Source organism: Scophthalmus maximus, chromosome 10, assembly GCF_022379125.1.
Source record: "Scophthalmus maximus strain ysfricsl-2021 chromosome 10, ASM2237912v1, whole genome shotgun sequence".
In the NCBI taxonomy this organism is placed as follows: Eukaryota; Metazoa; Chordata; class Actinopteri; order Pleuronectiformes; family Scophthalmidae; genus Scophthalmus; species Scophthalmus maximus.
The window spans coordinates 5,268,226-5,292,500 of NC_061524.1; the positions used below are offsets into that span (position 1 = coordinate 5,268,226).

General features: G+C 43.1%; 2 protein-coding genes across 4 annotated transcripts; one reads left to right on the forward strand and one right to left on the reverse strand.

Moving 5' to 3' along the window:
- The first annotated feature begins 968 nt into the window (after window positions 1–968).
- vps8 (VPS8 subunit of CORVET complex) lies at window positions 969–22,591 on the forward strand. 2 transcript variants are annotated; one of them, XM_035606259.2, is made up of 46 exons: window positions 969–1,117; window positions 2,376–2,444; window positions 2,990–3,120; window positions 3,324–3,420; window positions 3,572–3,604; window positions 3,749–3,803; window positions 7,576–7,581; window positions 7,928–8,052; window positions 8,829–8,915; window positions 8,995–9,062; window positions 9,385–9,538; window positions 9,730–9,789; window positions 10,385–10,492; window positions 10,821–10,901; window positions 11,134–11,304; window positions 11,824–11,898; window positions 12,174–12,209; window positions 12,737–12,827; window positions 12,915–12,961; window positions 13,041–13,130; window positions 13,751–13,797; window positions 14,136–14,358; window positions 14,453–14,542; window positions 14,829–14,880; window positions 14,972–15,014; window positions 15,129–15,201; window positions 15,323–15,442; window positions 15,839–15,910; window positions 16,081–16,200; window positions 16,312–16,368; window positions 16,508–16,590; window positions 16,809–16,893; window positions 17,114–17,212; window positions 17,586–17,675; window positions 17,868–17,914; window positions 18,009–18,147; window positions 18,531–18,620; window positions 18,741–18,896; window positions 18,988–19,069; window positions 19,170–19,252; window positions 19,517–19,597; window positions 19,984–20,153; window positions 20,310–20,481; window positions 20,799–20,843; window positions 21,343–21,423; window positions 21,845–22,591. In XM_035606259.2, the coding sequence occupies exons 1-46, from the start codon at window positions 1,046–1,048 to the stop codon at window positions 21,968–21,970; spliced, it is 4,182 nt and encodes a 1,393-aa protein (XP_035462152.2). In that variant the 5' UTR covers window positions 969–1,045; the 3' UTR covers window positions 21,971–22,591. The 2 variants fall into 2 exon arrangements, with proteins under 2 accessions (XP_035462152.2, XP_035462153.2); XM_035606260.2 differs by lacking the exon at window positions 7,576–7,581.
- Window positions 4,479–6,444, reverse strand: LOC118283866 (DELTA-stichotoxin-Hmg2b). Of its 2 annotated transcripts, none has more exons than XM_035606262.2 (3): window positions 6,158–6,444; window positions 5,582–5,699; window positions 4,479–4,987 (listed from the first exon to the last, which is right to left on the reverse strand). In XM_035606262.2, the coding sequence occupies exons 2-3, from the start codon at window positions 5,647–5,649 to the stop codon at window positions 4,561–4,563; spliced, it is 495 nt and encodes a 164-aa protein (XP_035462155.1). In that variant the 5' UTR covers window positions 5,650–5,699; window positions 6,158–6,444; the 3' UTR covers window positions 4,479–4,560. The 2 variants fall into 2 exon arrangements, with proteins under 2 accessions (XP_035462155.1, XP_035462154.1); XM_035606261.2 differs by having other exon boundaries at window positions 5,582–5,683; window positions 6,158–6,443.
- Window positions 22,592–24,275: the final 1,684 nt, after the last annotated feature.

Consider the following 24,275-nt stretch of genomic DNA (forward strand, 5'->3'; position numbering starts at 1 on the left):
TACTCTGCAGCTCGTTCACATCGGTTTTGTTGTTGAGTGTTTAGATATGTGGATGTGGTGGGAACTCTAATCCATTGTTTATGTTGAAGCTGTATGAACTCACAAAAGGTCACAAAAGGGCTTCACAGAGGCAATAAACCATCGATATACATGAAGACATAAAACACAAGAAGTGGAAAAAAATAAAACATTGTGAAATCACACAAAGGCAAGTCTAAGCAAATGGGTCTTGAGTTGCTTTTAAAAGGTTTCTACATTGTCCACAGATCATAAGTCCAATGGGGGAAATGTTCCAAAGTTAAGTAGCCCCAGTCTCCTTTAGTTTTAAGTCTGCAGACCGAGGAGCTTCCAGCGGGCCTTGATCCGATGACCTTGGTGACATGGGGCCGCAAGTGGATCTCTTATGTAGGCAGGTGATCTCAAGAACTTTAACTCTTCGAATCAGATTCTGAAATTGACGGGGAAAACGTGGAGGGCAAACCAAATCGGTGTCATATGAGACCTTTTTGGGGACAGAGTCAACAGTCAAGGCGGAAGCAGGACCACTTGTAAAACGATCCAGTAAAGTTTTGCTGAGGCAGGTGAAAAGTGAGTTGCGTTGAGTAATTTCAGTCTCTCTGAATATTATGAATTTTCATCTCCTAAAACCATGACTCATCTTCTCCTAAAATTATGACCGTAGTTTTTGAAATGTTAGGACTTTTTTTCCTCCTTATGTTACGACTTTATTTGTGTAATATTAACACTATTTTCCTCCTAAAATACTTAATTATTTAATTATTTGAATATTATGATTTTTTAAAAACTTCAAGTGGCTCTAATATTCCATCTTAGACCACTTTATTTAATGTAGTCCTAAAACCCCATTCAGATTTACACTCCACGCCGGAGGGGGGCGGTAGAGCACCGATACGTTGTTTGCCAACCGCTTAAAAAAAAAAAAAAAAAAAAAAAAACACCAGGCGAGGAAGAGGAAGGTGTAGCAGTGCTTCCGGTCACAGGCTGTCACACAGGGGAGAGCAGCCCGGTCCAAACAGACCCAGAGATGTCGGAGTCTCCGGACGCCCGCAGCCTGCTCTCCGCCTCCTCCCAGCTCAACCTGATGGAGGTGGACACGGTGAGAGACTCTTCTTACCCCAATGTGGGAGCGAGGGAGGGAGGGAGGGAGGGTTCACTGTGCTGCTGCAGCAGTCTGTTGTTGTTTCCATGACATGTAGGTCTGATGCAGTGTTGTTGACCCCTGCAGCTCGAAACGTGACTTATTTAAACAGGAAATGTTTCAGCACAGACTCTTGTCGTTAGTCCGAGTGTGTTCGCTTCTTCTTCTTCTTCTTCCTCCAGTCAGGTTTGTTTACTGGTGCAACTCGCCCGCCGTGGTGCGTTCAGGCTCCGGTAGTGTGTTGTGTTTCACCTCCTACACAGCCCCAGCAAACGGCAGTAAACCGATCCAAATGGTCGTGGTTTGCCAGACATGGGAGGGGGGGGGGGGGGGGGGGGGGGGGGGGGGGACCTGAGGGGGGGACCTGTGTTTGGACCTGTTTCATAACTACAGGACAGCGTTTCCCATGAGCCTCTGCTCCACAGGTGTTGTCCCTCATGTCACCTGACCAGGCATGTGCTATGACAGCAGGATCTGTGGTTAGCAAGGTAACTTCAGGTGTAACTGTGGCTTTTTTATTATGGGTTATTATTGTGCCTCTGGTTCACTTTCTACATCACTAAATTACCATGGTAACCTGACGCTGCACCTCTGGACCTGCTCAGAGTACGATCCCACTGACCAATCGGATCACAGGAGAACCAGAGGCAGACACAATCCAGGACGTGTTTCTGGTATCGGGCTTCACTGGCACCAGCTCCTGCGAATGGTGATGTCACAGGAGAGTTTATTTATCAGTTGGCAGGTGCTTTTGTACACATCGATCAGTTATCTTTACCACAACCTGCTTGGGAGCAGGTCCCAATAACAAGTGAACCACCGCTGTAACCCTGACTCCCTGAAACTACATAATGTACAACCCAATAATGTTATAATATCCTGTTAATGTAATAACTATCAATAATGTAATACGAATCTCCACTCCATAAAACGTGTTATAAAAAGTGTTATAAAAACCTGATAGTGTAATAACTTCCCTATAATGTAATAAAATGTCTTAACCAATAATGTAATAATCTCTGCACCAATAAGTCATTGTGCATGTAGTTTGCCTTGTGGTCCAGCAGAGGGGGCTCTTAAAATTCACTATCAGCTTGACGTGTAGCTGACCACATTCCGGCAATGCGGGACAGACGAAGGAGCTTTCCAATACAACCAAAGAAGCACAGAGAACTTTCTAACTCTCTACCTGTTTTCATTCTACTTCTGTTCCCAGATCGATGACAAGGAGTTTGACATTCCCCAAGTGGACACGCCTCCCACGCTGGAGAGCATCCTCAATGAGGTCGAGAACACGTTACAGTACTGCATCACACACTGTCAACAGTCATTTTAATCAGGTTTGAGAAGCTGGTTCACTTCTCTTCTGCAGTTTATATACTGTACACACAGTTGTATGAAAGTGTTTTTGTTGTTCCACATTCTGTCGTTATTTATGGCGTATTTTCACTCCTGAGAGTAAGAACCAAGGTTCATGTCGTTGTTAAATAGTTTATATTTGATCTGGTTAGTTTTGGTTTCACATTGCACACTAAAGAATTTAGTATGACGTGTGTACACATGTTGTCATTTCAACGATTTGTAGTTTGAATGGAGAAAATTAATGAACCAGTTGATTTCATCAATTTCTTTGCCACCGTCATATCATCATGGTTTAAGTACCAGCAGCATCACTGACTTCAGGTGCAGTACTCGATACGACTTTGAATGCACCAAATGAACTTTTTTGTTCTGTTTTTTTTTTTCATTTAGAAAACAGCCAAATTCAATAAGCTGATATTATCCTTGTAGCTGAGATATGTTTTTTTCCGTGGCCCTGTGTCTCCGCAGCTGGACGATGAGGAGGAACCTTTCGTGTTGGAGGACACGTGTGTACTGAGCACTGACAACATGGATGCTCACTCCTGTGACACGTCCTCTCTGGCCAGCTCTGACAGTGGAGACCCCGCACACCTCAAACGGCATGAAGACACACACACACACACACACACACACACACACACACGCTCACCAATTTCACACTTACAGTAGTTTGGTAGTTTAGTACAAGGTAATAAAATGGAAAATGTCTTCTTTCTGTGTGTGTGTGTGCGTGTGTGTGTGTGTGCGTGTGTGTCCGTGTGCGTGTGTCCCTGTGTCTATGTGGACATCTGCATGTGTGAAGAAAAAGGAGGACAGTGGATCTGAACGCGACTGTGCATGGGTCTGTTCTTCGTCACAGCCTGCTAAAGGGCATCTCTGCACAGATCGTCTCTGCGGCTGTGAGCACACACACACACACACACACACACACACACACACACACACACACACACACACACACACACACACACACATACTGTGAATTGTACAAATATGTTTAATACTGTTTTCTTTTAAAGCATAATACAAAAATGTCTATCTCTTACTCAGGACAAAGTGGATGCTGGACTGCCGACTGCTGTGGTGAGTATTAGCTTATTCAGCTATGAATCAAGGGATCAAAGAGACATTTATTAATATTAATTCAAGGGAATTTAATGCAGGTGGAGCCATAATTATTGTTGATGTTATTCATGTCTTATTGATTGTGTATTTGTTTGTGTTCAGACGGTGTCAGGTGTGATCGCTGTGGGGACGTCTCATGGTCTGGCTCTGGTCTTTGGTGAGTCGACTACACACATCCCATTGAACACTTTATTAAGGGTGAAGGGAAGCCAAAGTTCATTAAGCGTAGTTAACGGTTATTTCACATCATGATAAGTTTCCATAGTTTGTTGTTTAAAATTTCCGACGTAAATTAGATAAATGCTTTGTATTTATTTAGCGCTTTTCTAGGCTTATCGATCACGCAAAGCATAAACAGTAATATTAAAAACTCTAATTTACAAGTTGTGTTTATTACATGAGTTAATACCGGGATATAGTGAAGTTGGATTGAATAAAATGATTATGTTAATATATAATATAATATAATATTAATGTATAATCATTTAATTTATATATATATATAAAAACGGATCAGTCCCCTCAGTGACCAGAGGAAACAAACTGTCTGGAAACTTTAGGCTTAAATTAGGTTCAAAATATTTAGAGATTGTAAGTAATGACAGTTTGTTATTGTTATTAAACCTTTGTAAACCTGTAAAATTAATCTGCATGAGAAAATTCAAGTTTGAGATATGAAGTTGTAGGAAAAAAAATAGGCTTTGACTTAAATCTCTGAACAAATGGTGATGTGTGTGAAAATCTGTAAAAAAAATCTGAGCACAGATACAAAGCAGAAAACTGTGTGCATATGATGTGTTCTGATGAATGAGCAACACTTTCACCACAGTTGTTTGGGCTTTTATATTTTTTATTAAACTGAGATTATCTCATACGGCTTTCAGTACTACAGTTGGATCTTTATCTCTTTTGATTCAGTACATGCCAGTATCAGTGATGTCCACCCTCAGAACCGCTTCGCCCGAGTCTGACATGGAGGCACTGACAATACAATAATCGCCCTCATAAGAAATGCAGGAGCCGTCAGCCTTTGCTCTCGTGAAGCTGTCTTCATTTCCGTTGTACATGGTATCGTACAGATTGTAGTTGCAGTCGTTTCCCCTGTCGAAGATGCCCACGGCGAACCAGTTGGAGTAGAGGGTCCGGTCGTAGGGCACGGAGAACATGACGGCCAAGACGTGGCTGTAGTCGTTAAGGTCGCTGTTGAAAAGGTCGTAGGTGAAGACGCCGACGGCGCCGGTTGCGGCGCCGGTGCTCTTGTTGAACATTCCGTTGACGGCGGAGCAGGGCCCAACCATGGGCGGCAGGGGGACCTCGCAGTGACCGCTCTCAGTGAACACCCTGAACACAGAGACACAGACAGAAAAACAAGTCAAACCATAAGTTTTATTTTCACCAAAGGTTGGATTCACCCACAAGCAGCCAAAATAGTGCTTTCTCAGTCACATGCTTATCATAATATACTAAATGGACAAAAGTGTTCATAGTCCATAGACCCATCTCCACTGTGTCTGGGCTGGAGAATGGTTATCATTCTGCTTTATGTGTATTTCTTTAAACTTGTCACGGTTGTCTCTTACGTCAACAATGTGACACGCCCACTCGCTCGCTGTGAATTCTCAAGAGATTTTCCTGCTGTATTCTCACACGGGTCACTGGGACATTTTCAGGAAGTTTTAAATAGATGCAGTTAGGACAAGCAGGTAAAAAAAAAGAACTTTTAAAAAACGGTTTGTACATCTTACACATAAGAAAAACATTACAACCACAAAACTAACTAACTAAAATTTTAAAGAAATCATTTTAACTTAATTTGGGTTTTATATAATTGTGCTTAATCCAGATTAAAGAAGTGTTTGGAATTACTACCACTACAACTCAGAGACCTGCCCAAGTCACCTTCACAAAGAGACAAGCGCAAGAGCAACACGTCACCTTGGGTTGGACAGAGTGTAGCAGTTGGAGTTGTTGTTGATCTCCACGGTACAGTTGCGATGAGGCATCGTGATGAGCGGTGGAGTCCGGTGAGGTGGCTTCCTGGACGAGACACAATCTCGTAGAGACGAGACACAATCATTTCAGGGACTTCAGTGTGTCTGAAGTGTTTGTCAGGACAGTTTCACTCGTCATATGCTTTGTATGTACCTGTACTGTCATAGCTCACATTTACTGTCACACAACTAATTCCATGAGTACAGTGACAGAGTCGTGTCTCACCACTCTGCCTCTCTCACTTTCTCCTTTTAGTACAAACTAATTTGGACCTCACTTTTATAATTGTATTAGTGTTTGATTTGTACATTATTCATTTGCAGGCCCTGATAAGATGAGCAACAGCTATGGCAGAAGCGAAAGCGGTAGACTGATTAGAAGTGTTAAATAAATAGTGAAAATAACTACAACTTGAACTTTTAGAGGATTAAACATCATTCCACAATTTAAAAGATGAGCTGGAATCATAAAAGTCGAACTGTTCAACAGTCAGAAAATATTTAGTATCGGAGAACTTACCTTTTTTTAATACTCTGCTGCGGCAGACGTTGGAGCTGACAGGTTGTTGGTCCGAGTTTCAGGCAGGATGTGTCGGTGAAGTCACTTCGTGCAGGAGCTGCTCACACGGTGGCTTTTTATTGACTCAGTCAATCGAGACTAGTAGGTACCAGTCGACTCCCTCCCTATCGCCTGTCCCGTATCAGCGCCTCCCCGCTCACCTCTGTTCCCGGACCTCGCCCTTATCACCGAGCCAGGATTGGATTAGACTGATTACATCGACCGACGCTTTTTTCTTTTTGTTTGTTTGATTCTTTTAATGTGGGTATCCAGTATTTATACAGGGTGGGACATCAGGAGTGGGAAGGACCTATTGGTCTGCCTTGTTCACAGGGTAACACTACAAAAGAGAATATGGGGGAAGGGGGCTGGTGCACAAATCAATTCACTGTTCCACTGAATAGTCGTTACAAGAAGGTGGCAGGAGTCTGCAACAACCAAAATGTTCACACAGTGAATCAGGGATTACACAAACACTCTTCTTAACTAATATGTTAACTGTTTATGGATCTCTTGATACTTGACAAATATGTGTCCAAAAAAAAAGGGTCACATTATTATGTAATAATATTTACATATACATATGTAAATATACATTTACATGTCGTTCTCTTCCTGTAAAACAGTTTCCACTGTTTGATGACTCATCCTGCTCTAAAGGGGCGTGTGTTCATTTTACCTCCAATGATAAAGTTTTCTGGAATTTTTTTTTAATCCCTCCCCGTGACTATCAATTCTGCCAGTTACCGACTGGCACACATGGACCTACGCTGTCTGATTCATCGGTAGAAATCTGCAGGCGTAGGCGACAAGTGGTTCGACAACAGAGGGCAGGTTGTCATCATGACTTTCCATGTTGAGCTGATGGAGACTGTCAACTCTGCCGTGGGAGGGGGGGGGGGGTGACGCACATTCAGCGCTACCGGTTATTGTTAATGCCAATCAATATCCACTACAGTTCCCTCCGGAGCTTTGTGTTTTTACCCGACACACGTAAATATGAGGAATCAAAACAGCTCTGACGTCTAAACACTCACACAACCTTACCCTAACCTTAAAACAGGCCTTCACCTGTCACAAGTCCCGACAGCGCGCGATTGTGTAAACAGATTTCACATGAGTAGTACCTTTTCACACACACACTGTCACATTCAAGAGAGAACTGTAGACATTAAATATTTGTGGCGTGTTGAGTAGTTTTATTTTAATTTCCAGGGGGAAATGTCGAAATATGAAAAAGAGCTGCTGTTCTCCACAGAGTCTCAGCTTCTTACTGTGACGTTGTTTTGGGGGGGGGGGGGGGGGGGGGCTGACTGTGTTTTGACTGGGGTTGACCCGTGTCTCTTTATATTGCTGTCATGATGATGATGCCTGGGCAGGAAAAGGTATGAACATCCCTGTCAGATGGGTCACTCGTGCTCGATGTTGTTCGTTTTTCTGTTCCCTGCTCATGTCCATTTTATTTTGGCTGAGCTCCTTTTGGCGCATGCTTTGTTCCTTGGTTTGGGTTATTTGCAGCTTCCCACTCTTCATTTGCTGCCAGTGTGTTGTGCCTTTGGTACCGATGTTCTGTTTTGGTTCACTTTTGTTCTTTTTTCTGTTAAACTTCAGGAAAACCAAAGACTTTTGTCTTCTCTTGAATCCATTTTGCCATCCACACCTTTTTCTGTCAGTCTGTTTCACTGCTGCAGCAGGTAACTGTCCTCTTCATCCCTCCTCCTCCTCCTCCAGATACCAACCAGGCCCTGCGACTCTGTCTGGGTACCAAGACGACGGGGGCCGAGTTCGGAGCCGTCTCCGCCCTCACCATCAACCACGACTGCTCGCGACTCCTCTGCGGCTTTGCCAAAGGACAGGTGCCGTGTGAACTCAGAGACACTCACAGACCTGCACTCGCAGGCTCGTTGACTGGGTGTTGATTAGTTTAGAAATGTTCGGCCGGGTGGAGACGGGACACTGACGACTCTTAACAACAGCTGGTTGTAGTTTAACAGTGTTTTACACTTAAGCTTTGAATATAGTGTAGTGTTGTTCTGATGACGGCGAGTGGAGCTCTGAGAAAGTTGACGGCGTCATGGCAGTTTAAACTAGAGCCTGACCGATATGTCACAGCTGAGGTGGAGCTTCCTTCTTAATTATTTTACAGTTTGATCGTAGACTTCATCATAAATAACTATAGATAAAAAGAAAACACAGACATATAGTATTTGAAGTAAGAAAATAAAAAATAAAGTAAATGCAGATCTATTTTCTACGTTGTTTGTTCTGTAAAATAAAAGTTTTCCTATCAGCAAACATAAAAGCAGATCCCGATATGTCTGTGAAAAGTCCTTTTGTGCAGTTTATTATTTTCTCTTTTTTGCTACCCGTACTTAACATGCAAGTATATTGTGCTGTAAGTAATCTGTATGGATTGGAGTTTGTGACGGCGTATTCGGGCCATTGTAGTTAAAAAAATATATGACAGAGCCAGGAAAATGTTATCGTAAACGAAATGTTCAAACAAATATAAAAGCAGTATCCATTTCAGTGACTGAGATAAATTCATTGTAAAATGTGGATTTTAGATTAACCTCAACAACCTTTTCCTGTCTGTCTGTCTGTCTGTCTGTCTGTCTGTTTGCATATTTAGATTACAATGTGGGATCTGGCCAATGGGAAACTTCTGAGAACTATCACTGATGCCCACCCTCCAGGGACGGCTATACTTCATGTGAAGGTACAAACGGACACACGCACGGGTTTGGATCTAATTTGTGTCATTTGTTATTCTTATCCCTGTTCTTTTGTGTGTCTAGTTCACAGATGACCCAACTCTTGCAGTTTGCAATGACAGCGGAGGATCAGTCTTCGAACTGTCCTTCAGGTAAATGACCTTTAAAAGGTGGCGTTTGATATTTGAACTCAACAGTCCTCTCCCTTTTCCTCCAGGAGCTTCAGTTGCGTCACCGACAACTGAACTGAACCGGACAAACCATATGATATAAAACATCATCAAACCAACAATGTGCACACAAACACAACAGTGCAAAAAAATCAGCCCAATCTTCACACACGATTCAACGAAAAAGAGCGTCAAACGCAACAGTGTAACTTACACTGTCAAACGCAACAGTGTAAAAACATCGTTTTTGATGATTACGCTCCGACGCTGCTGTTAACGGAGTCTGTTTCCTCCTCGTTTGCAGGAGGGTGATGGGGATGCGCTCCTGTGACTCTCGGTGTCTCTTCAGTGGATCTAAAGGGGAGGTCTGCTGTATTGAACCGCTGCGTGCTCCTCCGGACTTCAGAGATCACCCCATCACACAGTACTCACTCCTGGCTATGGCCTCACTCACTAAAGTACACAACACACACACTCACACACACACACACACACACACACACACACACACACACACACACACACACACACACACACACACACACACACACACACAGCTCTGTTCTGTGCATCCTTCATTGTTTGCTTCTCCTCACAACTCTTGGTAAAGTTTTTGATGTATTTCCCTTTGTGTTTTTTCTTTCGCCAGATTCTGGTCATTGGCCTAAAGCCCTCCCTGAAAGTCTGGATGACCTTTCCCTACAGCAAGGTCTGTACTTCTGTCTGTCTCTTCATCTATCTTGTTTTTTATGAATGCAGGTTGGCTCAGATTAATTGAAACATGCACATTCAAAACATTCAGTTGTCAGTTAGTGCGCAAATGTCCGCAAATGTTGCTGCGGATATTTTCCAGAACTCTTCCTTCTAGCACCCTTGTAAAATTGTGAGAGAATACCCATGTGAAAATCTACCCCTCGCCTTAATGTTCCGGAAATGTTCCTGCTGTTGAGAATGCGGACAAGAGGCGGACATGTCAGTTCCCCCTCGAACCTCGACCTTCCTACTAAAGTGTAATATAACATTTCAGCAAATCGTCCGGACTGCAAGTGCATTTCCGAAAGCAGCGTAGGAAAAGCTCCGTTACAAGTAACTAAATAAATGATGGTTGAATAAAGGCCTGTTTACTTTCTACCTCAGCAGTTCGTTGTAATGCCTTTACATGCTAACAGGATAGAGAGAAGCATGTTCTCTGCCAAACCCTGTTGCTCCACAGAGGAAGCCATGTTTCCAGCCTTAACAACATGAATACTTTAAGAGGTTAATCAATAGTTCCTGATGTGTCGTGATTTGTTCCCTCTCACCAGTCGGATCCGTCCAGTGTTCCTCAGCTGGCCTGGCAGTTTGTTCCCGTTCAGAAGACGGTCAACCCAGTCCTGGCTTTTTGCAAAGGAGACGCAGTCCACTTCCTCCTGGTAGCTGCTCAACTTCCTCTGAACTTTTTTTAAACTTTACTTTCCCCTCAGCTGTAGTTAGAACCCTTTTTTTTTCTCATGATTTGTTTCATAATGCTGCTCTCTGAACTTAGATTTTGTCTTGAGTTGATATAATACAATTTCCAATTATATGCACAATTGGAAATTGATATTCACATTTAATTTTTAGAGGCTTTAATACTATAGTATAATATTTTAATATTTCCCAGATGCTTGACTACTACAACAGTGTGTTCCACAGAGAGGTGATCAGTGGGAAGTGATAATTAGTATTTGAATGTTCTCCTCCGCACGACTGTTTGCTCAGGTGAAGAAGGAGGAGACGGGGACCATCCATGTCATCAAACAGAGACAGCTCTACCTCAGCTGTGACATCATTAGCGTGAGTGTAAGTACCAACATAAGACGTGTCACTTAAAGTCTTTTGATCCAACGTCAGTTGGCAGAAACCAAAGGACGAGATCAGGAGATGAAAAATGAGTTTAAGGCGCCAGGGTTCACATTCACATTGTCATAATGTTGTGATCAAGCCTTAATCTGAGAGTTCAGCAACCACTATGCCTCATTAATCGATGTGGTCCACGGTTTGTTGTCCTCCCGTCTCTTTGCGTCTCTTGCAGTGGATCAACAGTCGCACGCTGCTCCTGGTCGACAGCCACGAGAAGCTGCATGTCGTGGACCGGCCCAGTCAGGAGGTTTTGGAGACGCTGGACTTGGAGCAGGTGCAACTGGTCTATAACAGCCGACATTTCAAATCGCTGGCCACTGGAGGGAATGTCTCCCAGGCTCTGGTAAGAGGGAGAAGCTGGCTGGCGGTCAGGATCAGAGGTCAAAGTTCACATTTGTCGGGTTGTAGGACAGAGCAGGGGGTTGAGTTCACGATAAATGTTCCATAGCGGTCTTTACTCTCAAGTGATAGTGATAATGAATTGGATATGAAAGGTAACTGATCATAACTAGATGTTGAAAAGTGAGTAGTTAGTTGCAGTGTCAGGCTGCTGCTGCTGGAAAAGGTTGTATTTAACATTCTAGTCCAATGGTGTGTTCACACCAAACGCAAAGGGTTGGATGTAGTGGATGAACAACAGTGGTTACTGTAGAGCTGGGAAAGCAGACTGCTAACAGAAATTGTCACGCTTGACTTTTCAGAGTTCGATTTCTCTCCTTCACTCGCTTTGTTCTCTCGCCATGCTCCCTATCTCCTCCACTCTCCGTCTCTCCCCCATCCGCTGGCTCGACTGCCATTTCTCTCTCCATCTACGCTTTTCTTCTTCTCCCTGGCAAGTTTAACAGTTCGTCTCATGTTTCAGGCTTTAGTCGGAGAGAAGGCCTGCTACCAGTCCGTCTCCAGCCACGCAGGACAGATTGTCTATTTGGGCACCAAGGTAACATGTTTGTGTTTCATATGTTTGTGGTTCTGTTTCGTCCTGTACATTGAAATACATAAATCTTAAATATTAGGCCTAGATATTTTTGTGAGTGAGGCCCTGGACACCGACTCTCGCTGCAGCACTGCATTTCATCATTTGATTATCATAAAGTTTTGGTTTTTTTGACCATAGAGACAAAGACCAATTGCTAAGATTGTGTGTGAGTGTGATAATCTGCTGTTGGGTTTCCTTCTTCGTCTTTAACCGTGTGATATTCTCTTGTGTTGCAGTCGGCTCACATCATGACTCTACGGAACTGGAGAGAGGTTTGTATTTTATGATATTGCCTTAAGTAAATATGAGTGGACTTTGCAACTGTAGCTCCGCACAAATCACTGATTATGAAAAAATGCCATATAATAAGTGAATAATCTAGTTACATTAAACTCTGATCTCACTGGAATGAGAACTTGCTGCACCTTTGTTTAAGGAACAATCTATTAACCAAATGTAAATCAAAGGAACGTCAGCACTTAACATTGAACTACTTAGTAGACGACATACTGTACCTTTGCCCTGGGCAAATCTTTTTTATTTTCACATCACGATCCAGACATTATCTCCACAGAAATGCACTTACATGTTGAGGAAATTCCTGGATACACCCTTAACTAAATCAGTAAAGCAATAATGATGATACACTGGGAATTAGTCTGACTATTTGGCTAAATCCATGAATAAGATTTTAATATTATAAATTTGACTGGAGATTATTTATTATGAAGTTTATCTACCAACACCGCCTCCTTTGGATCAATGTTCCTCCATGTTCCTCGTCTCTGTCCGTGTCCAGCGAATAGACTGCCTGCTGAAACAGGAGCATTTTGTCGAGGCGCTCTCTCTGGCCTGGTCCTTCCACGAGGGAACTGCGAAGGCTGTGGTCGGTGGGTATGATGCATATCATTTACCACACAGAGTGGAGAATTCAAATTATTGACATAAAAATGTGACTCGTGACGCTTCTTTTTCAGGCCTCTTCGGAGATCCGCTGAAAAGGAAGGGAGTGGTAGCTGACAAGGTAAGAGCGGAAAACTGTGTCACACCTGTAAACACTCTGTCTGACATTTCATGTGTTCACCTTTTGCACTGCGTTGCAGATGGTGGAGGTCCTTTGCCAGTTTGCCGAGCACGCTCTGAAGAAGTGTCCGGAACAAGGCAAGATCCAAGTGATGGAGCAACATTTCCACGTAAGCCTGACGAGCATTTAAAGATCAAACCTCACAGCGTCCGGTCTGCTGCAGGCTCGGCAGGGTGCAATCAGCTGAGCTCAAACAGTACAAACGTTAAATCATCCGAGCTGACGATGGAGCGCTTCAATCCGACCTAGCACGGTTAATTCAATAATTCTACATCCTGGGAAATATACTTATTTATTTTCTTTTTGACTGACGTCAACGTCTCATGTTTGACTCGTGGTACGGAGAAAAAAAAAGGAGTTGGTTTCAAAATCCACCCTTTGAAATTCATGAACACTTTCTTATATGTTTAATTTAGACACTTTACTGTCAATCTTTTTTTACTGACCGGTGGCTGAAGTAGTTCCTAATATTTTGGATAAGAAATATAGATATGACATATATATATATATTTATATATATATATATATATATATATCTATATCGATATATATATCTATATATATATATATATAGATATATAGATAGATATATATAGATATATACGGAGCAAATAAAGTATATGTTCCTCTGTCTCTTTCTGTGTGTGTGTGTGTGTGTGTGTGTGTGTGTGTGTGTGTGTGTGTGTGTGTGTGTGTGTGTGTGTGTGTGTGTGTGTGTGGTATATTCAGGATGTGGTTCCAGTCCTGGTGGATTACTGCCTGCTGCTACAGAGAGCGTAAGTACTGTACGTTTTGTTTGCCCTCCACACGGCAAAGCAAATATTCTGTTGATGAGAGAAAAGAGGTTTGTGGCTTCTCCTGAACTCAAGTTCAGTTGGATAGGAAAGTGAGGAGTTTGGTAAATACCTCATTGGATCGTCCGCAGCGACGCTCTGATTGGTGGTTAGGGATCGGAGCAGGGGCACTGACAACGAGAAAACCAATCACAGTTGCTTAGTACACATGGAATTCATTAGCTTCATCCTCAGATGTTGCTCAGTTGCTGAGATGAGCTCGTGAATATTAAATTGTCTGTGTATGTGTGTGTGTGTTTGTGTGTGTGTGTGTATGGCAGCGACCTGCTGTTCAGCCAGCTGTATGCTCGGCTGGTGGAGAACACGGTTGCTAAGGGGGCCTTCCTGGAGTCGCTGGAGACGTACATTGTCGCCGACCGCCTCGGTCACCTGACCACGCCCATCATGAGGGACCTCCTGGCCCATTACCACGGCAATGGTATGATGGACAGTCTGGAGAGGTGCATCGTCCATCTGGATGTCACCAGCCTGGACATACAGCAGGTAGGTCTGTGTGTGTGTGTGACAACTTGCTAGAAAACATCCATTTATCACCATATTTTCACTTATATCATTTCCTGTGTGTGTGTGTTTGAAGGTGGTTCAAGTGTGTTGGGAGAACCAGCTCTATGATGCGATGATCTACGTTTTCAACAGAGGCATGAACGACTACATTACACCCATGGAGGTAAGTCCTCCACCAGAAACGTTGTGTTGTCACTTTCATCACCTTCGTCAGAGTTGATGCAATGTTTTTTTAGCTCAATTAGATATTTCTAAATCAATCTGTCTCAAACGTCAGTGTATAAACAAACTGATTTGGTCCGTCAGTTTAGGTTCAGGGACACAGATTCCTACTAAATGGTCGGGGTTGAGTCTGCCTGTGAAGCAGAGGTGGAGCTGAAAGCTTTCGCCGGTTTAATCAGAGTTCTCACTCTTTTTTAAATCCTTTTGTGTGTGTTTTTATATTTCAGAAACTCTTTGCAGTGATTGGACCACCACTTAGGGAAGGGAGGGGCCTAACAGGTAAGGCTGTTAGCCCCGCCCACGGCACAAACTATTTTCAAGTATCTCAATAGCACCCAGTTTGAAATGTCCTGCCTTTCTCCTCTGACAGATGAGGAGGTGGTGATGGGGAACAAACTCCTCGTATACATAAGGTACGTTCACACACATTAAACCCATTAGTGAGTGCAGCCGGTTAACGAAGGTTGATAACTGTCTATTGCTGCTACAGCATTATTACATGTGTGTTTGTGTGTGTGTGTGTGTAGCTGCTGCCTTGCGGGGAGAGCCTACCCCCTGGGAGACATCCCTGAAGACCTTGTGGTTCAAGTCAAGAACCAGGTATGTAGATACAGTATTTTGACTAACATCAGACCAACGGTGTTCCCTGTACATCTGCTCTGTGTGTCGAAGAACAAGCCGAGGAATGTGTCGCTTTGCTAATACTGTGTCTGTCTGTCAGGTGTTTGAGTTCCTGATCCGCCTCCACTCCGCTGACTCGTCAGAGGAGGAGGACGTTTTCCCGTTTATCCGTACACTCCTCCACTTTGACACCCGGGAGTTCCTCAACGTCCTCGCCATGGTGAGATTTCTTCCTGCTGTTTTTTTTCCACTCTTGTCATGCAGCTAAATACGTGTTTGAAATATTTAAAATACATGTTTAGCATGGCTGAAACACTGGATCACTTTGTCTTGAATATAATTTTCCACTTGATCTGAATCAGTTCCATTCTTAATTTTTTGACATGGCTCGTATCCACGGTAACAAAAGATCCATAAAAGTGTCCATTTTCAACTGTAACATTTTCCATGATGAAAAACCTCTCTAACCCTTTGTTGCAATATTCTGTCGTTTTAAATATCTGTGCCTGACGGCTTGCCAGGGAAGTCCTCTACACGTGTTTTCATTCAGCTTCTTAAACACGTGAAAAGCTTTTATTTTTCTGTTATTTAAGTTTTTGTTCTTATTCCATTCTAGACATTTGAAGACTTTAAAAATGACAAGCAGGCCCTCGAGTACCAGCAGAGGGTAGTGGACATCTTACTCCAGGTAAAATCCCCAAAAACTAAATCCACATGCATCTTGTAGTTGTTTCACATGGAGCGAGAAGAGAGGAGAGAAATCTCCGAAAACAGACGGTGATCTTGCAGAACCGATTCCACCATTTGTTACTTTTCTTTCTCGGCCGGGCTCACTAACACGTCCCTCTGTTTACCAAGGTGATGGTGGACAACCCAGACTTCACTCCGTCCCAGGTGGGCGGGCTCTTCACCTTTTTGGCTCGACAGTTGGCCAAACCAGACAATACGCTTTTTGTGAACAGGAAGCTCTTTGATCAGGTAACCAACCAACTCTTCATTTGACTGAACGCCGGCTGCTGCTACAGGCAAAACTAAAGTTAAACTAAAAGTATGTAAGGCTGGTCGTCTTTCTCTTACTCTTGTCTCCAGGTTCTGGATTTCCTGTGTTGCCCTGACGATGACTCCCGACACACAGAGAGGCAGCAGGTTGGTGAAGTATACTGACCATTCACCTGAATGGGAAACTGGTGTTATTTTACTTTTTTGGACCCCACAAATACAGACATTGATTGTTCGATGATTTCATCGTGTCACGTCAGTGGTCTTTATTGTGACTGGTCTGTAGGTCCTGCTGGAGCTGCTGCAGGTCGGGGGCGTGGTCCAGTTCAATGAGGGACGGCTGCTGGCTTTGGCGGAGAAGGCCAAGTTGTAAGTTGCTCACCAAAGACGTTTGCGTTATGTAAAGTATTGATTAGTCCTGCTTTAACTTCACAAAACTGACAATATATAACTTACTATTAAGGATAGAATTTTCCGTGTTCTCATCTACTCGTACCTTATATAAGCTACTGTTATTACTGCTAATATAATTATTATTGCAGTTTGTCAACTCATTTCCATTGTTGTCTCCCTGTGCTGCCATCCAGCTACCAGATCTGTGAGTTTCTTTATGAGAATAAACATCTGTACGACAGGATCCTCGACTGCTACCTGAGAGACCCCCTCCGAAAGGTAATCCACCTCTCAACCTGTCATCAAACCAACATGCATTTGGTTAAAATGTGTAAGAATTCAATGTATGAATGCATTTGCATGCGTGGTGATTTGTGTGAGTCTGTATAAGTGGATTGGCTTAGCAAAAATAATAAAAAAAAAGTGCTTGTGACATTTTGTACTGAGTACTGTAGACAACTATTATAAATGTTTTTTGGGGTCGTGGTTGGGGGGGTAGGTGGAGATCTTCAGCTACATCCACAATCTGCTGTCCATGCCCGGCTACAGCCCCGAGGAGAAACAAGCAGTCAGGGACAAAGTGCTACATCACATCCAGGTCAGTAAATACACAGACAGACATATATATACAACAGGGTTTCCATTAGTTTCTGGTGCTGGTCCAGACGGGGCCATGGTGGTCCTGGGCATCCTGAGGTATCTCCAGGCTGGATGGGATTTGTAGTCCAGTGTGTTCAGGACCCAGGAGACGTCTGCAACAAGCGCCTGAGCCTAAATACTACTAGGAGTAAATAGATCAATAAGAAATGTTTTTTTTTTATCCTTCAACATCATCATCCTTGAATTTTTTATATTTTTGTTTCTTCTACATTCTTTGAATCAAGAAGTTTTCCACATGAAGGGACACGGATGAAGGAGAACATTCTCTGTGAGTGTTTAACATATGAGCCCCTTCCAATTTATGATCCCAGGAGCTGGTGACCCTTGACCCCAGCAAGTCAGCTGACGTGGTGGTGTTTCACTTCACCGAGGAGGTGCAGCAAATCATCTCTGAGCTTGAGGTAAATAAAACAACAACGACAGTCTCATCTGCAGTGAACACCACATGTTGTAGGATTGTCTGCAGCTTTTCTGAGAAAATGGACGCGGAAGGATGCTGTCCAGCTGTCAACATCTGCAGTGTAGACGATTATGTCTGGTGAATGTCTCAGTATTCTCTCTCTCTCTCTCTCTCTCTCTCTCTCTGTCTCTAGGATGACAAGCTACTTTTCCAGTTCCTCAGCTGCCTCCTGGAGCCCCGGTATGGTGTGCATGTGGCTCCTGAAGTTATTCTACGTTTGCATCCTCTCCTTCCTTTTTCTCCTTCCTTACCTCCCGTCTGCTCCATCACTCAGGGAAGGGCATCATTCAGACCTGCCTCTGGAACGTGACCTCCACGAGCGCCTGCTGGACCTACTGTGCCGCTTTGCGCCCCGGGAGCTCCTGAGTTTCCTCCAGACCTCCCAGCACTACAGACTGGAGGAGGCCATACAAGTACTGTCTGCTTGTACAGTAGTCTCCCTCAAATATGTGTATCGTGCAGCAGAGTGCATGTATAAGCAGTGATACAATATTGTAGAATGGACGTGTATGAAAGCAGAAGACAAGCAAGACATGAGACTAGACAAAACCTCTTATAAAATGAGAGTGAAATATAAAAATGAAGGTTATTCAAACAAACCTCAGCTGTAAAATGTATTTATCACAAAAATAATGTTGTGTTTTTTGTTTTTGCCAGTGAGCTAAGCGCATATTCTCTACATAGAATGTCAACCAACCACTGGCACTTTACAGGAAGTTAATACGAATGGTGAATTAAAAATATTGTACATATTCAGAGCAACATTGAGTCCGTCTCTCTGTCAATGTCTCTCTAGATCACAGAGAAGCACCATCACAGTGAGGCCACGGCCTTTCTGCTGGAGAGGAAGGGAGACGTCCATGGAGCCTTTTCTGTCTTGTTAGAGGTTAGATTCAGGACACACGGAGCAAACATCAATCGATTTATCAATGAACGAGTTATTCATCATACCAGTGACCACACAGGCTCTATTGGTGACTGTCCATCATTGTCCCTGCCTCTGCAGACACTCATGGAAAACCTGCGTCTCCTCACAGCGGAGAGCGACGCAGGAGACGAGAGAGGCGACGATTCAACGCTGACCAGAGTGAAGCGTTCGCTGAATGACATCATCGCCTTGTGTCACCGAAGCTCGCACAACCTCGTCCAGCAACAGAGAGAGGTACAGCGCGTGTTTGTGTGTGTGTGTGTGTGTGTGTGTGTGTGTGTGTGTGTAACCATTTTTTGCTCATTCTTTGCTTTTTTTGTCTCAGGTTCTGTGGTTTCCACTTCTGGAGACCATGATGGCTTCTCAGAAACTAGTGAAAGGCTCCAATGCCAAACACACCTCTGAGGGTAAGCACACACACACATATTCACATGCACATACAGTTAATGTGTTTTCCGTCTGTGATGCTCACAGATGGAAAATGATCATACATTGTGTTTGTTTCAGTGCTGAAGGAGCTGACGATGAAGGTTCTCAACTGTATGAGCAGCTTCATTCCTCTGCCTGCCATCATCCAACGAATACTGCAGGTACAGTCAGTGTGTGTGTGTGTGTGTGTGTGTGTGTGTGTGTGTGTGTGTGTGTGTGTGTGTGTGTGTGTGTGTGTGTGTGTGTGTGTGTGTGTGTGTGTGTGTGTGTGTGTGTGTGTGTGTGTGTGTGTGTCTGTGTGTAGTCTTTGTTTATCTTCCCCATTTTACTATGCAGATAGTGTACGCTTTCATCCCTTCAGCTGGTTAAATGTGTTCCCATGACATGTGATGCATCCTGCATGTGTGTATGTGTCTGTCTGTCAGGACCCGGTGTATGGAAAAGGAAAGCTGGCAGAGATCCAAGGCCTCATTCTGGGAATGCTGGACACGTTTAACTATGAACAGGTACAGCACAGCTGTGTGTGTGTGTGTGTGTGTGTGTGTGTGTGTGTGTGTGTGTGTGTGTGTGTGTGTGTGTGTGTGTGTGTGTGTGTGTGTGTGTGTGTGTGTGTGTGTGTGTGTGTGTGTGTGTGTGTGTGTGTGTGTGTGTGTGTGTGTGTGTGTGTGTGATTACTACTGTAATCAATTATATTCACTATTAAAGAGAAGTAATGATCATAAACGATAATTGTTGCTCGTTCATCAACGTCCTCTAAACCATAGATATTTAATGTTATTAGAAGTGGGTTCATTGTTAATCTGTAATAAGCCTCTTTTATGACACATGTCAATATATCATTAGTTATAAAATAAAACTAACAGACTTGCTGTCTTTTTCTTCTCTGTGGTAGACTTTACTCGAAACGACCACCAGTCTGTTGAACCACGACCTCCACTGGTCCCTGGCTCACCTGCATGCTGCCGTCACAAGGGGGCTCCACCCGCGCCAGGACCACTGCAACATCTGCCTGCAGCAGTACAAGAGGAGGCAGGATTCGACGGAGGACATCATCGTGTTCAGGTAACAGTAGCACACACACAGGAACGTGTTTTAATTCCCGGAAAAAAGTGGGGAAAAAAAAGTGGGTCTCAGATTTTTACCTCACAAACTAACATGTCTTTTGGAAAAAGATTGTCATATTTACACGTGTGAATGTGTGTGTGTGTGTCTTGTCAGCTGTGGCCACCTGTACCACTTCCAGTGCCTGCAGCAGAAGGACTGTGGCTGGGGCCTCGCCTCGGAGCGGCAGCAGCGGTGGAGCTGCTACAAGTGTTCGTCCAGACAAGGAGGAAAGGGAGGAGGCTCTTCAGCCGAAGCGAGGAGAGGCCGCGCCGCATCCCTGGCACAGGTGGGAAAAGAATCCGAACCATCAGTACTTTCTGACGTGTCTATATAAAAATGCATATATACAGTAAACTCAGTATAATCGGTTTAATTCATCCTTTAAAATAGCTCAAAATCCATTTTCCTGCAGGCGCAGTGTTATTTTTGCATCTGTTTGGTCTGTTTTGGTCCAAACAACTGTTCAATCTCTTCAAATCAAAAAAAATAATGTTGCCTCTTTCAGTGTGCATTACACTTCAGTACTGATGCTCTGTTTGCTGAGCGACCACTTGTAGAAAGAACAATCCTGACTCGACCCCTGTGCTCTCGTCTCTGTCCCAGACTCGTGTTACATCAGTGGCAGGAGCAGAAGCTCACGGGAAGAAGGTAAAAGTTTTATTTTACTTTTTTAGCCCATCATCTGTAGAAACCTACAAGTCAAGTTGTTCACAGCAGTGCTGCTTGATGTTTCTGATTTTGTTCACCCCATAAACAAAAACTAAAAAACAGACATGAGGAGAAATGTCAGACAAATTCAATCTGCTAGAAAAAAAATTCAAATGTATTTGTATCACAGCTGCTCTCAAACTTCATTCATTTCTCTTGTTACACAAATGTCACATAGTCAAATTAAAGAGTTAATTTTTTACACCAGAGAAGATTAGAGTATAACAGCACATCGGGGGGAGCAGATTACAAGTGTTGTTCACTAGATTGTCATTATCAGGATTGTTATTATGTTCTTGTTAATGGAGAATCAAGTCACATCTTATCCCAGGACAGGACAAACAATCTGAAGCGTTCCCTGCAGAGGCCTCTGGGCAAAATATGTATTAGTCAAAATATTTAAAATTTGCATTTCTTCTGGTTCTTTCTTCTGGTCCAGGTGTTTGTTGAGGCGTCATTGGACCTTCAGCAGGAACAGTCCTGGGATCAGCTACGCTGTTTGTACCGAGGACCATCCAGGGTATGGGCGCAGAAAAGAAGACCATACTTATTTTTCCTGAACAGGATATATGTTTGCCAATATCTGATCTTAAATAGATGAAATTAATTCTTGTGGCAGACATAGTTTCCGTATAAACATCACACTTACGATATTTAGCGCCTGTCTTTTTTCCTTTGAGCTTGCAGAGATTGACATTGTTCCCTTTTAAAACGGGAGATAATCTCGGCCCTACACGAGCTGTGCAGGTTTCCCATGATACTGAGGGAGGATGTGTCTGGAGTAAAACATTTTTGAATCCCTGAGAGTCAATAAACCCAGAGGCTTGTTCTGGATGATTATGATATATTACGCCACTGCATACTACTTGAAAAATACAAGAGTACGCCACTGCATACTCTTGTATTTACCCTTTTCTCTTCTTTCTCTCCCTTTCTTCCAGTTGTCCATCCTCTCAGAACTCTCCCACTGCCATGGCAACGAGAAGACGGGGCCCCTGATCGCGGTCCAACCGGGAGCAGAGAGTTTCCAGCTCAAACTCTCTCCTCCGCCTGTGTTGGAGGAGTAGCACCGGGACTTTGGCTAAAGGATCAGTGTTTCCTTCCGTTAATCTTCATTTGCTCAGACTTGAGTCAAGTCAAGAATTGGATAAAAACAGGAAAACCTGCTTTCTTCTAATTTCAGTGCGGATTGTAAATTTCTTCTTCTTTTTGTTGTTGTGTCAGATTTGATTTTGTACAAAGTTCTGTTAAATATTGACGTTCCTCTCTCTACACGTCGATGTATCATAATGTCAACCCCGCTAATATTTGTTGCTAATGCTGGGTAAAGTTTTGTCCGGATCACCAGCTCTGACTTTTGCTAAATCTTGATAATTAGCTACACTTGGCCTCACCTCTCATACCCCTCTTAACGCTGCTGCCACATTCAGGAGGTTGTTTTGGAGAAACCATAAGGAAGTTGGGGAATGGAAAATCTTTCCCTGTGAGACTCTCGTTCCCGTTAAGAATTTCCACTTTGAATTTCAAGACTCTAAGGCGAATCCAAAAAGGACGAATCCATTTTTGAAATGATTTTTCAAGATGGTGAACTTGTGATACCTTGAGCAGCGAGAAAGGAAAATTTTTGATGACTGTTCTTTCTCTCTGCTCAATAAACTGACATCCATGTACTAATCCCCACACACCTACACAGTGTTTGCTTCATTTTTTGTAAATCATTATACTTATTATATTTTTCTAAATGATTTTATGTGCTGTAGTCCTTTTATTATTATTATTTTTTCAAATTAAAGCCAGTGTTTTATTATAAGTAATTAGATATACAACTAGAAATTAAGGCTCAGACTTAAGGGGCACATTTTGGACATCCAACACCCTGCACATGTCCATATCAGTCATGTTTTGCACCATAGACTGTATATAAAAATGGACGTAGTCACGGGGTCCGGAAAATGAAGCCAATGCAGAAGTGCCCGAAGCCTGTATTCTCTGGAATGACCAGCGGAGGGCGACTCTTCTGGTTTCAAATAGAAGTCAATGAGAAAATGACAACTGTATATTCTCCACTTGATTTATAGCATCAGTACATTTTTCCCTGAGGAGTTGACGGTCTCAATCTCTAGTTTTTGAATTTGAATTTGAATATGGGACAAGCTCTCAGTCAGTGAGGGATGGCACAGACGGGGATAAAAGATTCCCATCTTTTCAAATTACCGTGATCCCATTAGCAGAAGTTCCCATGGAAAAAAAACACAGTTCACTGATAGAATAACACTAAATTCATTCCTGTTGGATTTATTGGCCCGGCGCTCGCCGTTTCCTCGCTGCCTTCCACAAGACATTTGCATTTTACTAGGCTGACTGACTCACTGGCTCAGCAGGAATGTGGACGAGCAGTCGCCATCAGTCAGCGTCGTTTCCCAAACCTCGACAAGAATGTGTCGGTGAACTGCCACTGAGACAACAGCAAAAATAATGGTCCAAACTTCAGAAGTGTGCCAAAGCCTTAAAAACAAACCACGGGCGCAAAGGGGTCACGCAGGGCAAAGGTATGGCTGCGTACAATACAATGTAGCGTGTACAAACTATCACATTCATAATAACAACACAGAGTTGACTCAAACACCAGAGGCCTGCACTTGACGTGCTGAGCCACAGCAGCGACGAGGGGGTGGTTTAAAACTCTTTGGACTTCATCAAAGTCATGAATATTGAAGTCTTCATTAGAATCTTTAAAGTTTGTATGAATAAAAGAAAATGTGACCTCCCAAAAATATTTAGCAGCTTTAACCATGTCCAACAAAACTCTGCTAAATTAATTCTGCTCTATTATGAGCCAAAGAGTAAGATGCTGTGTATATGACACATGGCTTATTATTATTTTATGCCTTATGGATTCATTTCCCTCTCCCTCCAATGGGAAATTTCCAACTGTTGGATTTGTTTAAGACAAAGATATATTTTCATGTTTTGAATTTTTGTGCTCCCTGTGAAACTAAGACCAAGTAAGATGTAACTTTATTGATTAATTATTAATTATAAGTAAAAAAACAAAACAAAACATGCTGCTTTAAACTGTAACCTTGCTTCTATAAAAAAGTCAGTGCCAATAAAACACATATCACATCTTATAACACCCTGAGTACATGTGGTTCATGATGCACACGTCCCTGCTGCTGTTATCATATCGGCTTGTCCTTGATCTCATTTTTTCAGTTTTTTCAGTGAGTTCCAGTTCCCACAGAACCGATGCATGCACCTGAAATCAAGAAATGAACACACACACACACACACACACACACACACACAAGTAACCAATATCTGTCGCCTTTAAGTCTTTGTCTGCTTTGCTTTTCCCGCAGAGACACCTGC